The 22,781-nt window shown below is 41.4% G+C and overlaps 1 protein-coding gene across 3 annotated transcripts in view; it reads left to right on the forward strand.

Moving 5' to 3' along the window:
- Positions 1-22,080, forward strand: part of CUEDC1 (CUE domain containing 1) — a 154,700-nt gene extending 132,620 nt beyond the window's left edge. For 2 of the 3 annotated variants that reach the window (XM_083173250.1, XM_083173249.1), the window contains exons 7-11: positions 6,073-6,168; positions 16,477-16,570; positions 17,435-17,493; positions 18,519-18,591; positions 19,423-22,080. In XM_083173250.1, the coding sequence (XP_083029376.1) occupies positions 6,073-6,168; positions 16,477-16,570; positions 17,435-17,493; positions 18,519-18,591; positions 19,423-19,429 (329 nt within the window). In that variant the 3' untranslated portion in view covers positions 19,430-22,080. The remainder of the gene's footprint in view (positions 1-6,072; positions 6,169-16,476; positions 16,571-17,434; positions 17,494-18,518; positions 18,592-19,422) is intronic. The other variant, XM_083173251.1, reaches the window with a different exon arrangement.
- The last annotated feature ends 701 nt before the right edge of the window (positions 22,081-22,781 follow it).

The raw sequence follows: 22,781 nt of genomic DNA on the forward strand, positions 1-22,781 counted from the left end.
CATTTTACATCTGCCCCCCTGCAGTGCACATGGTTTTGTCCATCTAAGAAGGATTTTGTCAGAAAGAGTGAACTAGAATAAGGCCCTGTGTCTCATGAATAGCAGTGTATAATATCTCTTATTTTGCACACTATGTAATTGTTACCTTTCTAGATAATTTGCAGTTTAGTATGTTATAACTGATACCCTTTAAACATGATGTTAATTTAAAAAAAATTATGTTTTTTGATTTGTCGCCAGTTTTTGAAGGCGACAAACACTCTGGCCCTAGTTCTAGGGCTATTTCAGTTAACCCTTTTGTATGTTTTTATAGTTTTTCCACCCTTTGTTTTCTAATGTGTTCCCCATGTTTTAATGTTCCTGTTGCCCTCCCCCTCCCCTTGCAGTCCGTCTATAAGCCATATCTTTATGACCTGAGATTTAATTATGTTTACATTTTATTCCTTGAATGTTCATGGCCTCAACTCCCCAAACAAGAGACATCCGGCATTGAAAACGTTTCATAGAGAGAAAGCCAGAATAGTTGGTCTACAAGAGACTCATTTTACAGCAAATGTCCCCCCGGCTTTACCCAATTCCTGCTATCCTAGGGGTTATGATATCTCAATCATCAGACAAGGATGGGCGCTGTGTGATTTTAGTGGGTAAACTAGAGGATAAATTACCTACAATTGTCTCCTTATATGCCCCTAATTCTGGCCAGATTCCCTTCTTACGTAAATTGTTCGACAAGAAATGCCATGTCGTTATTATGGGAGATTTTAATTTAGTCCCAGATGAGCGACTAGACAAATCCATACCATTAGATAATGGGTCACATCAGCAAAGACCCCTATCCCCCCTGAACCGCTTGCTTGCAGAATTTGACCTTTATGATGTGGGGCGGGTCAGATCCCCCTCAGTTAAAGACTATACCTTGTGCACAACTCCTGACTTAACTCTTCTAGATAAATGGACCCTCCAGCATACTTCCAGAACGTCTATTACCCCAGTGGTATGGTCAGACGACTCGGCTGTGACCTGGTCGTGGAATCTACATCATTCCAAAATGCCACTCCTCCCTTGGAGACTACCAGACTACATACTCAAAAATATATATAGCTTCGGCTTCCTATCACTAATTATTAACACTTAGTATATCACTGGCATGCCGCGCTGGGCTTCCCAGCTTATGATGGTTTTTTGGGGTGCCGCACCCTGCACCTAGATATAGCGCTAGGGACCCCCAATATACAGAGAAGCCTTGACGCGGCTTGGGGTCATGCGCAGGTATATGTAACCAATATCTCTGAATTCTATTATCATGTAGTGTTCTAGATTGGTTACTAGCATTGCTCAGTGTGCTGAGGGAAAAAATGTCTTGTTTTACTTACCCAGTATTTAACCCCTCCCTCATGCACCTGGGAAATGCTACTGAACTAATTGAGCATCTACCACTATCTGTATGTACATACTCAAAAACCCTGAAGCTATTATAACTATTACTGAGGCCCTAACATCCTACTTGGCTAACAACTCACCCCTAGACACATCCATACCCACACATTGGTGTGCCCTGAAAGCTGTTGTAAGGGGAATAATCATTCAAACAGGAGCCAGACTTAAACAACAATACCTACAAAAACAGGAAGACCTGGAGTGTCGCTTGCTCCAGGTTGAATCTCTAAATCGATCACAACCATCTCGCCCACTGAAACGGGAATTAGTTTTCCTCCGTAATCAACTCCAGGTGCTATTTTTTACAGCATATGAAGTATGCCTATGATAAATTACAACAGAAATTTTACTCTCTTGGAAACAAATCCGGTGCCCTTCTTGCCCATAAACTAAGACTACGCCACACTAGAAATAGAATAAAACACATTCAAACCCCTGACGGTAAGAAACGTCTTAACCCTACGGACATAGCGGAAGCCTTTGCTAACTATTATAAAAAGCTATATAATTTTAACTCAGACATGGACACCTTGCAGCCCACTCCCTCTTTATTACACTCCTTTTTACAGACCCTCCCTCTTCCGAACCTATCCCCCGCGACACTTGACTCTCTTAACACACAATGTTCCGAGGAAGAGATAAAGTCGGTAATCCAGTCTCTGCCCCCTGGAAAGGCCCTTGGCCCAGATGGCTAAACTAACTCCTTTTACAAAAATTTGCTTCAGAACTACTATCCCTTCTTACTCCACTATATCAACATGCAACTGATAGTGGCATGTTCCCAGAGAAAATGCTACACGTGCAAATAATTACTATTCATAAACAGGGCAAAGATCTCTCCCTCTGCTCAAATTATAGACTGATAGCCCTGCTCAACATCGACCTTAAAAACTACTCTAAACTAATAGCCAATAGACTAGCCCCCTTAAATCCCCAAATTATTCACCCGGACCAGGCGGGATTTGTACGAAGCAGGCAATCAACAGACAACACAAGACTGTATTTGACCAGGCTGAGTATGTTGCGAAAAGAAGTGAGGAGGCTATCTTCCTTGCCCTTGATGCCGAAAAAGCTTTTGACAGGCTCCTATGTGGGGAAATTATATGGAAAATTGGATTAAGAGATGGTATATTGCAGGGGTGGCCAACCAACCCGAGGCAGTGAGCCAAAAAATAGGTTACGATAAGACAAAGAGCCGATACATGCAAAAAAATACATGCCTTAATTGGCCTCTGCTGGGGCGCAGCCAGGAGAGTTCAGGAAAAGAGGGCAGGTGGAGGAGAAGAAAGTGGTTAAAATGGCGCCAAAGACATTATTTTGATGAATACTTTTTATAATATCCTGCTTTTGTAGCCCACTCTATAACTGTAAATGGCTATTTACATAATCATTACATGCCAATAAAATGCTAGTGCTAGCAGTTCCTACATACAGACATACCAGTGATTTATAACTTGTGATAAACCCCTCAACACTGAAGTCTGCAGCACATCTCATGTTACAGGCAATCTGCAGACACTGACTGGCACACTCCTGTCTTTACCATGCTGCTGCTATTACCCTGTATGCATTACTGAGGGGTATGCACTGTGCAGACATTGGCTAAACTGCACAGTGTACACAAACAGGACACTGACCTCTGAAAACGGGCATTGCTTAAGTGATGTGAGGAGGGGGCTTTTCCTGCAGCTCAGGAGACATGTGAGTAGTAATGCTTTTAAGCAGGCTGGCGAGACGGGACAAAGGGAGGAGGAGGAGCAGGGGTGGAAGACCAGATATGATTGACTGAGACTCAAGAGAGCTCTCTCTTCACAAGTGCTGCCCGGCTGGCTGGACAGTGGACTCCAGTCCCCTCTCTGTCACACCCAGCGGTGACTCGCTCTGCTGTGGGAGGGACTTATGCAGATCTCTTCACTCCAGCATGATTACGCACAGGCAGAGCAGCTTGTGGCCGGGAGATGCCGGTGAAAGGGGTTGATTGTGCGAGCCGCAGCTTAGTAAGTAAAGAGCCGCGGGTTGGCCACCCCTGGTATATTGTCTTAGATTCTAGCATTAAATAGCTCTCCAACAGCATCTGTCTTTAGTAATGGATTCTCTTCATCTTCCTTTAAGATCTCGAACGGAACTAGACAGGGTTGTCCACTGTTGTCCCTAATGTGTGTGCTGGCTATAGAGCCCCTAGCTAGCGCAATACGCCAATCGATAGGGTTTCCGGGTATACAGATGGGGTCTTCCACCCACAAATTGAGTCTGTTTGCAGATGATGTTTTATTATTTATTACAAAACCAGCAACGTCTCTACCTATAATCCACAAGATTATAGAGGACTTATGGTGCAGCATCATTTTATAAACTCAACACCACTAAAACAGAAGCATTGCCATTTAATATAGATAACTGTAAACTCTCCCAGTTTAAACGGCTCTATAAATACAATTGGAGATCCGATTCTGTAGTATATCTTGGCATTCTCATCCCTAATGACCTTTCCTCGACTGAAGATCTCAATTATAAACCACTTCTAGCTCAAATAGACCAACTATTAAAGAGGTGGATGAGTCTAGAGGTCTCGTGGATGGTAGACTAGCCGCATTTAAAGTGGATGTATCTTTTTCGCTCAATACCATATCTAGTTCCCCAGAAGGTTATCAGTCAAATATAATCAATTATTCTTAGATATATATGGAAGAAGAAGCCCCCCAGAATAGCATATTCACGACTTAATGGGTGGCTTGGCGGTGCCAGATTTGAGGAGGTAACAATTGGTGAGCTTAGTGGCCCAGAACTGCGACTGGTCTTTACCATCATACTAAACCTTGGGTAGACCTGGAGAGACAAATGTATCCCCGCCTCTCCTTACTTAATTTACTGTGGATCACAGCTCAACAAAGGCCACTAGCCATATTCCCAGTGCGATCAAAAATTCATTGAAAGCATGGGATGAGGTCTGGATTGTCTTAAAGAAGGTCTCCCTACTCACTCGATCCCTATCACTACGGGCCCTCTCGGCTCTAATCCCAGACTTGACTCTGACTGGCTGGATCTCCTGAGGTATTGCTAGCATTGCAGATTTGGTAGATGGTATCAGGATTACCCCTTTCTCGACACTACAATCTCACTATAAACTACCCCCTACAGCAGGCATTCCCAACCACGGTCCTCAAGGCACACCAACAGTGCATGTTTTCTAGATATCCAGGCTTGAGCACGGGTGACTTAATTAGTATCTGAGGGATTCTGATTAAACCATCTGTGCTGAAGCCTGGATATCACAAAAACCTGCACTGTTGGTGTGCCTTGAGGACTGTGGTTGGGAATGCCTGCCCTACAGAGCTATTCTCTTACAATCACATTGTCCACTGGATATCAAGCTCACTTCGCTCCTCGGGTCCACTGCTCCTACCACCCCCTGATATCATGTCTAGGATCACAACTGGTAACACTAGGGGCACTATTAGGTTTTGGTACTCTCTATATAATAGTGCAGAATTAGACACTAAATCACCCTCGCAATTGAAATATGAGTCTGACCTGAACCTCTCGTTCACGCAAAAACGGTGATAATCAATGTGGCTGTGATCTCATGCAATGTATAAGTGCAGTTATCATGTAGAGATGCACTTTAAACTTATACATGGGCTCTACTTCACACCAGCCCAAGCTACACAAGATTTGTCCGTCAGTCTCCAGGTACTGTTGGAGGGACTGTGCAGAGATAGGTGATAGCTTCCATATCTTCTGGTCCTGCCCCATGATTTGCCAACTATGGAGAGACGTATTTACATTTGCTTCTAAGATCCTGAGAAGCCTATGTCACCCTCATTAGCCCTTCTCCAAATATATCCAATGCGATCCATACCACAGCCAGATACCTCCTTGGACATATACTAATAGCCACTAGAGCAGCGATAGCACAGAATTGGAAAAATCCAAGCCCCCCACCCCTTGCGAAGATTATCCGAAAAATACATTATGCATACCACATGGAAACCGCAGGTTTATCACATTCTTTAAAGGCCAACTCTCCAAAAGCCGAATGGCTTAGTTGGCATGAATACTCCACCTCTAGGGAAGGGCTTGATACGATGCTTGAACCAAACTAATCCAGTATAGAGCTGTTTGCTTTACTCCTGTACTCACCAAGCCTTGCTGTTTAGACAGATTGTATACTCTGCTTTGTGTATTACAGTTTAAACTTTTTTACTGTTGTTCTGATGTATTATATTCGGACTCTGATTATATTTGGACTAGCTGATTTTTTTTAAATGCTTTAATACCGTTTTATCCCTTTACCAGGCTTGGTACATCTGCCTGATTGTCACTAATTTAAGTGTACAATTGAATTCTGATGCATATTGTTTTCCATCCTACTTTTCACCTATCTATTGCATAATCTAGTCTAGCAGTTACTGTTCCCTTAGGTAACCTACAGTATTTCCTAATTATTTAGATTTACATCTGTTCATTTAGTGAAAACCATTGGCATACAGTGACAGTGCCAACTGCTTTTATAAGGCCTGTACATTAATCTATAATAGCTGACTGTTTTTTTTACTAGTGTCAACTTTTATTCTACAGTAAATCAGGTTAATGACTACTCGCAGAGTGATTTATCTGTGTTTTCTTCTCTTCCAGCAGATGAATTCCAGGCTGTATCTGGGCTATGTGACTCCAATAGTGCTATATCTGAAGATGCCTTATTTAGGGATAAATTAAAACATATGGGAAAATGTAAGTTCTATCTATCTATCTATCTATCTATCTATCTATCTATCTATCTATCTTCTTTTCCCTAATGGTTTAAATAGAATAATATACAGATCACAAAAAATATCAAATCACATACTGTATCTTCTACTTGCTGCAGTCCTATTTCAGCCATGCCTAATAGATATGATTGCTTACTATACATGCATGCATTTCTTATGGTATATGTCAGAGAGAGTCCTCTTCATATTTGCCTCCGCTTTTCAGCAGTGGCTTAAGTTTGTCCCAGTTGCCCAGTGGAAAGATAAATATTGGTGCCCCTCCCCACCTCATATACATTTATGTATGTATTTATGTTTATAGAACCCACAAATCTGATACTCCAGATACTCAACTAGCTCAAAGGAAGGCCAGTTTTATAGCTTCTCTAACGAGCAACCCCATTTTCAGCTGTGCTAACATAATTGCTCAAGGATTTTCAATGGTTTTCTAATCATCTATTAGTTGTCTAACGCGCTTAGCAAACACAATGTACCATTCGAACATTGGAGTGTTGGTTGCTGGAAATGGGCCTTTATACACCTATGTACATATTACTTAAAAAAACAGACATTTGTAGATACTGTACTATATAGTGTATAGTGTATTTCTGATTCATTTGATGTTATCTTCATTGAAAATTGCTTTTCTTTCAAAACTAAGGACATTTCTAAGTGATCCCAAACATTTGTGTATGTATACATTGTTACTTTGCACCACATTTTTAACATTGTTATTTATTTTAAACAATACATTACTTAGCACCTGTGACCTGCCTCAATGCAGAGAGACACCTTAATGATAGAACTATTTGCTCTTGCGCTGTAAGTCTGCTTATAATTCTTAGTTAAAAACCATTACTATTAGGCAGAGCTATGTAGTGTAGTAACGCCAGATAGCTAGAATTTGAATACTTTACATGCAGGAGCAAATAGCACAAACAGTAAGGTATCTGCTTCTAGTGAAACAGGTCATGGGTTCTAATAAAAGCTGTGACACTTGCAAAAATAATGTTTAGAATAAAGAGTTTGACTTCTATTGTCCTACAAGGAGGGGGAGTCAGCGACAGAAGAGGTTTAAACAGCTTTTAATTAAGTGATTGAAACTCGCAGGGGAGAAGCGATGCCCCCTTTGGGAGCAGGAGCCCAGCAGCAGATGACTCTATTACCTCCCAGTTGTTGCCTTTCAGTTTCCACTCACCACCTATTTGTGTAATACCCCTTATCCACCAGACATATTATCCAGGTTTTTGAGGGGACAGCCTGGTTTGACATTGTGGTGTAAATGGGTCTAAGAAAAAGATCACTGGTCTACTTATCCTGGAATCTGAGCATGGTACCGACCACAAGATGGTAAGGTGGTGACCCGGGTTATTTAACCCATGTCATGTTAAAAGCTTCTGATTGTTTGTGTATGCAAAAGCCTGCCCCAAGTGAGTGTCTGAATAACAGTGGCAGGGCACACATGGGTGCAACACATACTGTATGCAGTGTGAACCCGGGTCCAGGGTGCAGTTTAAAAGGGGACTGATGCAGGATAGAACAGTGTTTGAGAACCTGACTCAGACCTACAATTTTATTGGAAAAGGGGTATAAATGGAGAGTTTATCCTGGCTTTTTATATTTAAGGGACTTATTGTTGGTAGGTTTTATTCTTGTACACAGCTATCTGGTGGGAGCATTGTACTTCTAAATTAACTAGTTTGTATGTACTGTAGGTGCCAATTATGGAAGGGGCTGTTGGTCTAGGCATGCTTTATATTTCATTTATATATTAAGAATAGCAGAAATGAAGGAGACATGGCATTTTCTAGCTAAATTTGTTTCCAGCTGAAAACCATATCAATAGTCTAACAAAAATGAGAATAAATGTTTTTTCTACGTAAAGTCACACCTCAACCTTAATGTCACTCTTCCTATGTTTTTTAATGCTCTCCGTGGAATGCCAGGCTCTGACATCGGGATCCCAACTGTAAACTGCCCAAAGGTCGGGATTCTGATTTACGGGGGGCTATTCTCCCTTGTTGGGGTTCACGACTCCCATAGAGGTAGAATTGAACCTGTGGCGAGTGCAGCGAGTCACCGAGCCCGCATATTGGCAAGTGCAACAAGCCTTCAAGGGACTTTGTTGGACTCCTCCCCCCCTCCTCCCTTGGAGTACCGGCAGTTAGGATTCCAATGTTTGAATCCCGACTCAGAATATCACAGCTAAGTGTCACATGGTGTGCGGGACAAAGGATGCAGACCTGCCATTATGACCTTTGTCACCACCTAGGTACAAAATGCCCTGCTGAAGTCTTCTTACCTAAGTTATGTATTGTGTATTATTAGCAGTAATGGAACACAAAATTCTATGAACTATATAAAGGCACCATGCTGCAACGTTATGCTTATATGTGGACATTTTATTTCCAGAGGACTTCTAACATATTTTGTATTTTGCTGTAAGAAATAAGTGATCCTATATTATATATTTAAACTGGCACATCTTTCTACAGCTTAAGTTGTCTTTTTGTGAAAGAAATAGCTGCTACAAAGATAAGCCAGCAGATGGCGATCATGTTTGGTTTTTTTGAGCTGCACTTTTACTAAATTAGAGTGATCTAGTTTCTTTAACGTTCAAGCGATTCTACACCTAATTGACATAGTTGACAGTATAAGATTTAGTTGTGGGTGTATTTAATTGTGCAGATGTTTCATTAGTGGTGGTACCCAGGCCCATCCTCTCTGAGAGATCAAGCTTGTCAGTCATGCTGTAACTCTCCTTTCCCATAAGAGATGTGGCTTAGTTTTGTATATGATATAGTAGCCCATGTATACCCAGCTGATTACTTATTATGTATGTAGAATTTGGCGTGCACCAAAAAAAGCAGTGTTTTTGTAGTATAGAGGCAGAGGAACACACAAGTCATCAGCCATGCTGTGTGTCATTTTGGTGATGTCACCAGGCTCAAAAGTAGCAGAGCTGGAAAGATTGCAAAGACAAAGCCCAATCATTATGCTTTCATCTTCGAACAGGCTATGCATACTAACACAATGGTGTGTAATATGTGTCTCAGATTAATGCATGTGCATACAGTATATCAGCATGTACTTATTTAACATGTGCATATTTTAGCTTCTTGCCTGTATCAGCATTTCTGCAAGATCATATTTTTCTCATCTTGTGCATGCAAAACAGAAAAAGGAATCCTGTGCTCCATAGCAGCATGTTTGTAAACTGAATATACAGATATACAGTACTGTATGTCTATTTAAGCTTTGGGGTTTTATGATTTACATTTTGTCCAGAGGGTAGAAAAGCTGGTGTGTGTAAAAGGTCCCATAAATCCCTGTGCAATGCTGACATGTTTGCACTGCCCGGCTGCCGGCCTCTTTGTTAGATATAGATCCGGCTGCTACACATCAGCCGGATGGGGCTCTGTGAAAGGACCCTACATCTTATAATAATCATTAGAATCCTGGCATGGCAAATATCTGTCTGGTCAAACCAGCACTCCGCTGGCTATCAAATTACCCCCATATCACACTAAAGGGCTGCTTATAGGGGATTATGCTTTGTATGCATGAATCTCACAAATCATAATCTTTATGATGTGTGCCGGCATCTGGGCTAATAGGATACCCCTCAGCATACCTATTAGCAGGGCCGAATTAACAATGGGCCTTATGGAGCTACAGCTCCAGGCCCACTCTGCAAATAGGACCATTTTATAGCTGAGGGCCGGGGATTTCCAACGAGCCCGGTCCCGCTTCGCTAGCCCCCCAGGAACCGGAGATACCACCAGGCAAAACTGGAACGTTTTCCCCATAAAATAACATGGGACCCGCTAATTCCGATCCCCACCCGGTTCCAATGGCTGTCATTTCCCCCACCGGCATCGAGGTTGATCTCAGTTGGACCCAAATCTCTAGGCCTTCAATCTGGTCAATATGGGTTCATTGTTTCCAGAGATATTGCGATCTTTTCATTTCTGAAATGTAATTTCATGGCTGTTCATGTTGTTTGAGGGCAGATTTCTTTGGAACCAAAGGGCTCAGTTTCACAGGACTAAAATCATTTGAAGCCCACTCAAAAGTGCTTCAATATGATACTGGTCTTATGTAAATGGGTCAGTTGTTTCCGAAGATATAGTTGGTTGGTTCGTTAAAGAAGGGGTGGTTTTCTCTCCCCCTCACACCAGAAAATGCAGGGACTAGGCTGGTGTAAAAGGGGCCAGCCCGGGAATGTCCCTGCATGATCCTGGGACCATATTCCTTTATATGTCCCTCCATTTTCTGGCGTGAAAGGGATTCACACTATTATTTCAAATAGCCAGGACCTGCAGTGCTCTGAGTAAAACTTGGCAGCCCCTGCTCTCTGCCCTGCTGGCGGTCATTTCTTCCCAGTGGCGGCTGTCCCCCAGTTACTGCGAGCATGTATTTCCCCTTGGCAATGAGCATGTAATCCCACATGGCAACGAGCATGAAACCCCTAGCAATGAGCATGTAGGTAAGCAGCACTTATGTAGCATAATTTATAATAGGCATTATGGTGTTTGGCATAATATGTAATGCACATTATGGTGTGTGGCTTAACATGTAATGGGCATTATGGTGTAAATTTTTAATGCGTGCCTTTGGCGCACATTATAATAGGCATTATGGTGTTTGGCATAATACGTAATGGACATTATGGTGTGTGGCTTAACATGTAATGGGCATTATGGTGTAAATTTTTAATGCGTGCCTTTGGTGTACAATGCCCCTGTTTATGAGGCATATTGTGCATTATTGCTCAATCCGTTTGGTGTAGTGTGTATTTCGGCTCAATCCATGTGGCAAAATGTGAATTTTGGCTCATTCCATGTGGCATAATATGTCAGAGGCAAGTACAGTATAAGGGGGTTACTATTGTGTTGCCTGATTTGTATAAGGGGTATATGGTGTGGTAAACTTAGGTGACCGCATAAAAGGTGCTGAAATGTTGTCTATCAAGTTTTGGCTTTCAGTATATTTTTTATGACTGGAGTGCCGCCTCACCCTGCAAGTATCTTAGGACATCGGCATCCTGCGGGTATACCTTTGGAGGGCACCGGTCCAATATATCTCCCTGCATTTTTCTTATGCCAGCCCCTTGCCTTTTCCAGGCATATATATAATTAGTTGAAAGTATTTACACAAATAGAGACACACCCATGAGCAGACCACCCAAAAAGAACACCGGTCATGCCCCCACATTATTATTGCACATAATAGACCCTTGATAATTTTCAGCTCCAGGCCCATTTAGACCTTAATCTGGCACTGCCTATTAGCAGGGTTAAATTAATGCTGCTATAGAATACCCACCTCTTAAATACTAATATAATCAATATGTATTCGTATTATTAGTATTAAAAAGAAGAGGAATGGTACAGTTGAAGTAGATACATTGGAATGCCTGTTCACGGAGAACATATGCAGGGGTCACAGGTGGGCACTCCACTTAGTAAAACACAGTCCCGGTGCCAGGCACATAATGGTTGATAATAAAAAGCACTTTCCCCCCACGACGTGAGGAAAGGAGCCGGCACACGGAGTTGAAGAATAGGTGATTTAATAAGTCCGCATCATGTAGACAGTAACAGCTGTATTACCCAACAGCCGTTTCAACTGACCCCTGATGAAAACTGCCTGTGAGCAGTTGAAACGGCTGTCGGGAAATACAGCTGTTACTGTCTACATGATGCTGACTTATTAAATCACCTATTCTTCAACTGTGTGCTGGCTCCATTCCTCACGTCGTGGGGGGTAAGTGCTTTTTATACACGGAGAACAAGACAGGGTAGTTTTATGGAAATTATGTATACATTTGCTTGGTAGATTTAGAAATGAAAACATATTTTCTTATGAAACTGGTAGAGCAAAGCCATGAAAAGGGGACTGGTTATAAAGGAAGGAATCACCTCCCACTTAAAGAAAGTTCTATGTGTCTAAAGGCCCCACACACTAGAACGATGTTTTGTCCGACTTCCGACCGATCGTCCGCTATATCGGCCGATTTTTACCGATCATCGGCCGATTATTGCTGATTATCGTTAAAAATCGGCCGATATATCGGACGATCGGTCGGAAATCGGACAATCGCCCCAAAATTCGTTCTAGTGTGTGGGGGCCTTTAGATTTGGCACTCAAGGACAATATATTGCCTAGGTGCGGTTGGGTTGGATCCAGCTCACCTGTATCATTGTGATACACAAAGCACTAAACACTCTACCTCTAGTCCTCCCTGCTTGAAGACTCATGGTATGATTTCCTTCACCCCAAGTGTCCGTGATGTATACCTGATGGCTGGTTGGATTTTTTTTCTTCTCCATGGTTGGAATTCCTTCACACATATAGTCAATATATCATAGTTGTTGTTACAGTAGTACGTACATTGTAATATATGTATAGTATCACTGTTTATGTTATGTTCCTATGAACCTGTGCCCAGTAGCTGTCAGTATAGTCTATTGCCTGCTGTATGGCTGAGAGAACATTTCCATTGTTCCAGATGACTGTGTTATTTGCTTATTGCAGCCAACAGACAGTTACCTAGGAGCCAGTAGACACAAAACCACCTAATGAAAATATTAAATCAATCTGTTTATTTATTATGCTCCTTAAAAAGAATAGCCTCAGTATGCCACATCATTTCATCACTGAGTGACAAATCGCATGCTGTAGTGGGAAGTGCAAAGAAAAAGAATTGCTCACACTCAGCAAAACATACATTAAAGTGAATGCTGAAGTGTCATCCATACAGTGAAACATCAGCAAGTGTTACAATCCTGGTAGGAGGTCATGGCATAGAATATGATGGGGCCCATACAGTATATCTATTAGTGTTAAAACTCATTCGGCCTGATTCAAATGTTTGCTGGCTGTCTAAGCACCCCTGCGCGCCCGTCGGCAGTATTCAAATGTTTCTGCCGACAGATGTGCAAACATCATTTCAGCTAGTTACCACCGTCCATCACAGTACTGAGTGGGGAAAGACTTGCAGGGTGCTGCAAAGACCATGAAAGATTCAGAGGGGTGAGACAGAGAGGGGATAGAATTGGGCAGGAGGAGTTGTGGTACAAAGACTGCTACTGTAGCTCTGGCCAAGTTCAGTCCAGCTTATAATAGCATGGAGATGAAGAAAAAAATGTGTGAATTTTCATCTGTGCAAGAGCTGTATGTGGGGAAAAAGTAAAGTGTGTTTTTCCACATACAGAGGCAGCGTCATATTTTCTTGAGCTAATCAGTTTATTTTAGATTAAAAAGTTGCTAAACTGGTAACTTGCCTTTAGGCCTGTGATGCTGTTATCTGGCTTTGCTTAGTGGTGAAAGTGACAAAATGGGTAATGGGTGCAATACTTATAGAGAGAGTTGTAATGATTTAGTGATTCTTTTCTAATTTTAGATCAGACCATTTTTGGTACCCATTATCTTAAGCTGGCTACAAACCAATATATGGCTTATCCATTGAACACTTGATATATCGTATGTCCCCCGATATGTCTGTGAATTACATTGTCCTGTGCTAGTTATAGCCAAATAGGTAACTGCCCCTACATGGGGTGCAGTGACCGACATCTCATCTGCTCACCCTTTTTCGATCTAAGGCAGGGATAGCCAACTCCAGTCCTCGAGAGCTAGTAACAGTTGATGTTTTGCAGGTCTCCTCACAGTATTGTAAGTGACGTAATTAGCTCGACCTGTGGATCATTTATAATGTGTCAGTCAGTAATACGTGCACCTGTGTCCCACCTAGGTGATCTAGAAAACGTGAACTGTTAGTAGCTCTCAAGGACTGGAGTTGGCTACCACTGTTCTAAGGCCTGACACATTGGACAGATGATTACTAAGTGCATAGTGCAGTTCTGGTGTGTACCCAGCCTATGACTTGGGTAGTTTGGAAGCACTGTCTGATGGGAAAAGTAGTGCGGATATGGATCATTCTTTTTAGTAGAAATTGATTAGATACATGGGTGTTTCTACTCTTGTACCCACATGTGAAAACATAAGTTGACATTTAGGGTGTATATTTACTGAAGCTTCTAAAAGTGAAGTGAGGATGTTGCCCATAACAACCAATCAGATTCGGTATATCACTGCTCTATTGAATACAAGAAATTAATAGATTGATTAATCTAAATGTACTTTCCCATAATCCATTAATTTCTTACATTTTGATGAATTTCTAAAGGATATAAATGAGCTGGTATCCACTGTTCTATTTCACTTAAGGCAGTATATGTTTCATCTTCGATATCATCTGTCACCGATATTCACAGGGATAACTGACAATTCTTCTGTGTAAAGTAGCACAGAGCATTTTCACAGGCTTAATGGCAAGCCAATAAATCATAAATATGCCCCATGATATTTTATTATTTACTAGTCATTCAACCAAATTATGGAGAAATAAGATTAATCACATGACCGCTCAGATTGAAGGACTTCTGGTCTCTTCAAATTCATCATGAACAAGTGAATGCACTAGTACTGTCCTTACCTAACATGGGGTTTAATACAGACCCGTTCATTCAGGTCCGAATTAGGCCCCTTCCCCAATGTTCAGGGTTTGCACATGCAGGGGTGATAGCAGGGGAAAATGCAAAGAAAGGGGGTTGGGTTTTTGAAAAGATGGTGATGAATAGGTGGCAGATATATACTTATCTTTTCATAAATTCCTCATAGTTGGTAGCACTCCTTGCTTGTTTGTTCATTTCATTGATGGAGAATACATGTAAAGATAAAATATGGGAATAGAACGATTACCATGTTACTTCAAAAGAAGGTTATGAAAACATCCAGTGTCAATAAGAGGGTGTACCTTACTTACACTAGAAGGTCGTATAAGACACATATAACGGTATCTTTGAAAGCTGGGTGCATACCTGTACAGGGCCGGGCGAGCCGGGGTACCTGTTGCACCATCTGGGGAGCGGGCAGGGGGGGTCCAGGCTGGCGTCTGACAGGAGCCAGCCCTGCAGTGGTGTCCTTGCCGCGCGGGTACCTCCTGCGGCGCTGAGTATAAAGCGGTCGGCGGTGGGGGGTCCCTTCAGTGAATAAGAAATAACTAGCGCTATGTGGCGGCGCGGGAAGCGCTTCTGTTTTGAAAACACTGGCCGCACGGCGCACGCTGATTGGCTGAATCTCAGCCAATTCCCGCGCCGCCGCATAGCGCTAGTTATTTCTTATTCGCTGAAGGGACCCCCCACATCTGCCAGCTTAAGCTGTATACTCAGTGCCGCAGGAGGTACCCGCACGGCAAGGACACCACTGCAGGCTTCTGTCAGAAGCCGGCATGGACCCCCTTTGCACGGGGGGCGAGGGGCGAACTGCCGCCCTCCAGTGGCTGGCGCCCTAGGCAAATGCCTAGACCTGCCTAGTGGTGGCGCCAGCCCTGTACCCGTACTCACGATGTATTAGATGATAACACTCCTCAAAAGGTTTCTTTCGGTTATCCTCCTTAGGTGAATGTTGTATATAAAAGTGTGTACAATTCTCTTATAATAAAATATTTTTTTATTTCAAACACACTACAAATAAAAGCTTTATCTAAAATGTGTCTGCAATGAGGGAGGTAAGGAGATAGGGTCTCGATCCACGGTGTGGAACCGGTGTGCACCAAGATGTTAGAAGTCAGATCCTACCTTCTCTCCAACCATCACCTCACAGACACCTTCAGATAGAAAGACACTTTCCTCCTCCAGCCAATGCGTTTCGAGCTTCTGCTCTTTATCAAGGTCCGGGGCACACACTGCACAGTGCAGCCTGCAGAGCGCAGAGACCCTCTGTGTCCTAGGCTCAGCACTCTGCAGGCAGCACTGTGCATTGTACGTTCCTGGGGGGCCGCCAGCACGGGGAGGCGGTGTGCGGGTGCCCGGGGGGGGGGGGGGTTGGCACCGCTATGGACAGCTGCCTGGGCGCCTCCAGAGGCCCCAGGGCACCCCCCTGGCGGCGGCCCTGCATGGTGGAACCAAGCTGGAAAGCATAGCAATGCAGAATAAGAAAGGTTATCGTATATAAGAAGTACTTGTTTATAACACACATCCTAATGTGCGTTTAGAGGTGAATGTTATACATGTTGCACCTACAAATTATTAGACTTGACAGTGTTTTCTGCTTTTTGCAAAGTCTGTTTTATAATGGTCAACAATGTTGCATTTTCTTTTGTGTAGCAGCTTTGGCGCTTGATATATATTAAAAAAAAATTACATTTGTAAATAGCCTAAATTATTATATGTCCTACACATTGCTTAGAATTGTTTTTGATTATATGTTTTTTTTATTTCAGCAACCAGGAAGAAATTGCTGGAGATCGCCAGAGCATTTTCAGAGAAAACAAAGATGAGGAAATCCAAGAGAAAGCATTTGCTCAAACACCAAGTGTATCCTTTGATACTGCACAATGCAATTCTACTGCATGTAACAAACATGGACCCCTTGCACACAATAAGTATACTTTTTAGTATACTCCAACTTAGATGGAGGACTATAATAGTCCACAGAATTGTTTAATGTGTGCTGGAAGAGGGCACTTTAGGCACCATAACATGTGATCGGATGCTATGGGACATCGCACTTCGATGTTGCATCGCATCCAATCGCATAAGTGTATGGGCAGCATTGTTCTGGTAATGCACAGTAGCAAATGACCATTTGCTCCCAAAATCTGTAAATAGATAAAAACTAATTTTTGTATAAATTTGTTAAATCAGACTTTAACTAATTTGTCTGAATGACCATTTTCTGCTTTCCAGAATTTGGAAGCATATGACTGGTTGTCCTTTTCTCCCATATATTACCAGACTTTTGTTCCCACCAGACAGTTTGGGCAGATACATCTTTGTGTGTGCCCAGCTTTAGCTGTCTGCAAAAATAAGATCCAATACCTTATCTTACCTTATACAAACTGTATAGCAAATGGCAATTTATGTATAGAAATTAGAGGGACAGTGCACATTTTACAGCCATTTGATTTTAAATACAGAGCAAGGGTGTAACTACCATAGGTGCAAGGGGTGCAGTCACTATGGGGCCCAGAGCTGAAGGGGCCCAACTTTACTGTTTAATATGTTTTACATACATTTATCACCATCAGTTGCTAAATAGGGGGCCCTTAAAATCTTTTGCTATGGGGCCTATAAATACCATGTTACACCCCTGTCAGGCTCACAATGCAAAATAATATGATGTTAAATCATCTTGTGATTCCCACACCCCAGCTGTTTCCTCCTTCACACAAACTACAGCTTTGGGACAGCAGCCTCCACAGCCAATCTTCTGGATGACGTTGAAGGACATTCATGTGGTGAGTTTTCTTCAGTGACCACTACTGTATGTCAAAACTGCTCTTTCATTTGTTAAATGAAGCAGCCAGGTTTTTTCTCACCAAATTAAATTGACACGTTTATGCATGCATTCATTGAAAGCAGAATTGCATTTTAGTTAAAGTGATGCTTTAATATAAAATGTGTCTTGTAATTGAATTATTTATCATCACTTAAAGGGGGAAATCCATTTTAAGATCCTGAAATGTGTCAGCAAGTTGCACATGCTGTTAATCCGCAATTGTCAGAATTTTGCTTACCCCCTCCAGAGGTGTGAGCAGCACTCCATGCTAACTAGTGCCATGGGGCTAGCCGCAGTATTACCTTATAATGCAACAGCATTGCATCTGGCAATTAAGTCAGATAATGCAGTTTAGTGCGACTATTCGCTTTACAATGCATCTCCCAGTTTCATTGGATTAATCCGGGATGGGCAAATTGAAAGCTAATCCCAGGACTTTAACACATTTTCCCTGAATTCAATTCACCCCAATGTTGTTTGTGGGTATTCTCATGGGAATTAACGGGGTTGTGTTTTTTATGTTGTATGGTGTCCTTGGATTTACCCATGTACAGATGTTTCTTTTTATGGGAACCGGCCACACCAAGCGTCTTTTTTGTTCACAATGTTGCTCTTATTCACATGAATTGAACATCCAGAAGTGACAGAACTACTTTGCTAGAATTGACAGACTACTGGGGTGTGTGGCATATGCACTGTATATCAGTGTGTCTGAATCTATGTACAAAATTAACATTTTCTCTCACCAGGTAACACTGTACTCCGCCTACGACTTAGTATGTGTGTAAAACTAATTCCATATAGGTTACAGTTACAGCCCACAGCTCTCTTGTATATGTCAGCAGCTTGTTCTGTGCCTGCAATGTGATTAAGATGCTGAAGATGCTACTCCATATAGTCTCTCTGGCCCTGGGACGTATAGGTGTATGAAGACACATCTGGATATATAATGGTGCATAAAGACCGGTATTTATTGTTTTTCAGATGAAGATGTCCAAGCAAGGATAAAACAACAGAACCATGAGGCGACCGAAGCACACAAAGAAGGACAGTCAAAGTTAGTTTCACTATTGACTTCAACAACAGTCTATAGATTTGATATCTAGCTATGCTACAATGCTATGTATATCTTATTAACCTACATGTTTAGCCAAACAAAGTTCCCGCCACATGATATCATACACAACTGCTCTGCAGACTCTTGCATGCATTCATCTCTCAGCCTTCTCGCTCAGCTGCTCCTGTCTCCAGAGAACATGTAGTGCAAAGTTCCTTCTAGGCTAACTCTTTAGGCCAATTCCAATAAGCTAAGGAGGTCCAGATAAGACCTCTGGATCTTCTGACACTGGAATCTCCAATATTAATTGGCAAACATGCATATGTCTGTGATATATTTTTTTTTGCACAGTGGGTAATGAAAAAGTCGCCACAGTGTTTGAGTTGGGTTGGTATCCGGAGAGAAGGAGCCAGGTACACTGCTGGTGTAACATGCATTGCAGTGGTCACCTGGCAAAAGGGATTGCAGCAGCACTAGCTGCAACATTCTCTGTCCAACATTTTGGTGCAGATTATCACTAAAATGTAATTATCAACCAGACATCAATTTTTTGGTCTATTGCACTATGTAGATAAAAGTCCGGCAAAGTTCTAAAGTGCCCTGTGATAACGCACCAGCTCCTAATCGTAATTTTCAAAGCCAGGCTTTAAGTTCACAGATAACCGCTGATTGGCTGGTGCGTTCTCACCAGCCAAGTTATCACTTCACCAGGCTTAATAAATATGCCCCATTTGAAAAATACCTAAATCAGCAATAATACGAATCAATGTTTTTTTAGTCCCTTATAAAGTGTCGTGTAAATAAATAAAACTTTTTTTTCTCTACTTCTAGATCCTAAATCCTGCCAGACTCCCTGCATGGACCTGGTTGGTTGATGAAAACAAGACTCTATGGCACAATTGTTTTTTAATCACATATTTTGCTATGTGATGGCAGTAGCCAAATCTCAGAGAATGTTTAGTACTCAAACTGCTTTAAAATAATTGTGTTTAAAATGGTACCAATTTTTTTTTTCTCTTTATCTGGTCGAACATAACATAACACTGAAATATCTGTTTTACCAGCACAAATTGTATACGTTCATATATAATACCAGTGTGCTACAAAGGTTTTCTTGTTATTTTATGTTTGCGTGCAATATAACTGCCCTAAATAAGCCATTACAGGTAATCTACAGATCATGTGCACAATTTATTAGCTGATCGACTTTGTGCCCTTTTCTACATTGACTCAGGCTTGGAGAACAGTGGACATTACACTGAGTAATGTGTTTCTGTCAGTTCCATGTGAATTGAATACCCATTCAGTCTGAGGCAAGTGCATTGATTTTCTGCATGCTAATATATAAGTGTAGTAAGACTATTCTTCTACATCAGATTTCCTTTTCAACTAACAAGGGTGTGCTATAGGGTTCTGACAGTCATAGCCCGACGTCGGGATCCCGACAGTCATAGCCCGACGGCGGGATCCCGACTCAGACAGCATGGCGAGCGCAACAAAGCCCCTTGCGGGCTCGCTGCACTCGCAATGCTGCGGGCACGGTGGCGAGCATAGCAAGCCACCTATTCTATTCTCCCTCTATGGGGGTCGTGGATCATCACGAAGGAGAATAGTCGGTGGCCGTCGGGAACCCATCTGTAGGTGTTTTAACAGTCGGGATCCCGACTGTCAGTACCCAGTCCGGCACCCACTAACAAAACCTAGCCAGCAGAATCCTGTTGTATTGCGATCCATCATTTGATGGTTTTAGAAGCAAATTTGTTTTTATCTTTGGAAGCAAAATAAATCTGAATGGAACAGCTTAGGCTGCGGTAACCATTTACCTTAATTTTAAAATAATAGTTTAAAGTTGTGTGTTTAATAGCAATGCAGTAAGTCCCTGAAGGTCATTAGAGCTTAGCCTATTCTTAGTAATATTTATTAATAAAAAGGAAACTATTTTTGCATACTTAAGTTATGCTTTTTACAAATATTTTTAGACAGCAGGTATTACCAGTTAGTAAATTTACAGCAGAATGAACCTTTTCTAGTTTGATTCTCAAGACACTTTTATTTCAAGAATAACTTTTTCTTTTCCCTCAGTCTTCTCAGGAGCAATGCTCGGCCCTCCGCATACCTGGGGCCAACATTGTACAACACTTGTAGTCACACTTGTGCATGGTGTAGTGTTACAGTTGAGAATTATTTTACAAATTATATATATATATATGTTTTTAGCTCTACCGCATATACCAATTTTATGTATATCACATAAGTGGTTATAAAATGAAATGTATTCATTTTACTTAAAAAATGTTTTTAAATATTAGCTTGAAACTCTGGGTCAGATCTTCTGTAGCCGCTAACTTTCCATAGCAACTGAATTGGAAAAATAGTATAATGATTGATGGGCCCATTACAACGTGATCATGTCAAACTTAGGGGTACATTTACTAAAGCTTCTAAAAATAAAAAAGTGGCGATGTTGCCCATAGCAAACCAGTCATAAAAAATGATAGACAGAATATGATTGGTTGTTATGGGCAAAATCATCTCTTTTGATTTTTAGAAGCTTTATTAAATTTACCCCTAAGTATGGTTCCTCAGTATAGAAAGATGTACTACTAAAAATGATAGTTAGAAACTAAATGTTCATTTTGCGACTATTTAAGTTGAGCCAATAACAAATAGCACATGAATAAACATGACAAAACGTCAGATATTATGAATGTATTTATATTTGCCATGCAGCTGTCTGCAAGCTGTTGTTCCCTGTTATCAGTCATTTCAGACATGACATTGTCAGAAGACTGACAAGCTTGGAGGTTTGCTGTGCATAGGGATGCTTTATTTCAAACCGCTCCGGCTTGCATAATTTGGCAAAAGTATTGCATAAATAAGTGTGTATTAATATGGCTACATATACACACACATATTTCTATTCAGAGTATAGTGATTCTTACTAGAAGATCACATTTCCTAATCTGGTGAAGGACAAAGACTGGTTGTTGCATTTCACTGTAATATTGGATGAGTGTTGATGTTTCTAATAAACTAAGCCTTGTTTTCTAGTCTCTCACAGCTACAGGCAAATAGAATCCATTTTACCTACTGTAGTTAAATCGAAAAATTTCTCAGTATTCTGCCGGCTGAAAAGCCGGAACTAATGTTGTACATTGCTAACTAGGACATGAACTGTGGTAACAAAAAGGTTTTCATTCACAATCTATCTTCACAATATAAAAGTGTATATTTTTGTTATAGGAAATGCCATAACACATGAAGTAGCTCATTAGTGTTGTCCATACAGGTAATTAAAGAGAAGGTGCCATCATTGTCAGTGTACTGTATGGACGTCATGCTGTGGTGTAATGTTGTGATACTCATACTTTGAGATATGATTCAAACAGTTGCAATTAAATATTGTAATGATATACTGGGTTGCACCAATGTCATGTGTTAATGTAAAAGAAAAAAAAAACTTTAATAAAATTCAATATTTATATTGCTGATCCGTTATGGTTGCTTTTGTTTCTTCTATGAAATAATTTGATATTTCATATCTCCACTGCAATGGCTCTCGTTGTGAAAACTGTGGTCAGTTTAGCACCACGCAGGCAAAGGCCAAATAGTCACAGATCAGATCCGGACTTTAGGGTAACATGGTGAAAAGGCCACCGTGATAATGGTTGACACAGCACATTTTCATTTTCTTTGTTTCTTTTACTTTATAATACTTTACCGATCCCAAATGTAGCCCATGTGGATGGTAAAGTGAAGCAAGGGGACATGGTACACTAATTGGGGGTCCATGTCTTACAAGATAAATATTGACACCCAAAAATGAAATCTCATGTTGATCTTTTCATGTGTCAACCTTTCTCATGTTCACCCTTTTGCTTGTGTCGAGCTTTTGTCCCTGTCGAACTTGTTCGTGTCGAATATTTTGGGTCGGCATAATGAACCAAACCCCATCAATTTATTATACATAAGCCTTGTATCTGCTGACTGCACTCATAGACTCTATTAGTGTGTTTGGTAATCTATTAGCGCTACACCTGTATGACTGATGCAGCTGCTGCCTGTAGTAATGCCCATAATTCCTTCACTGTTACATGTATGTATGGAGGCGTGAGTAGGATAGACACAGTCCAAACCCATAGAAGACCGCTTTCAAGCACAAGAATACAAGTTAAAGCATTTGAACAATG

Source organism: Crinia signifera, chromosome 2, assembly GCF_055691185.1.
Source record: "Crinia signifera chromosome 2, ASM5569118v1, whole genome shotgun sequence".
In the NCBI taxonomy this organism is placed as follows: Eukaryota; Metazoa; Chordata; class Amphibia; order Anura; family Myobatrachidae; genus Crinia; species Crinia signifera.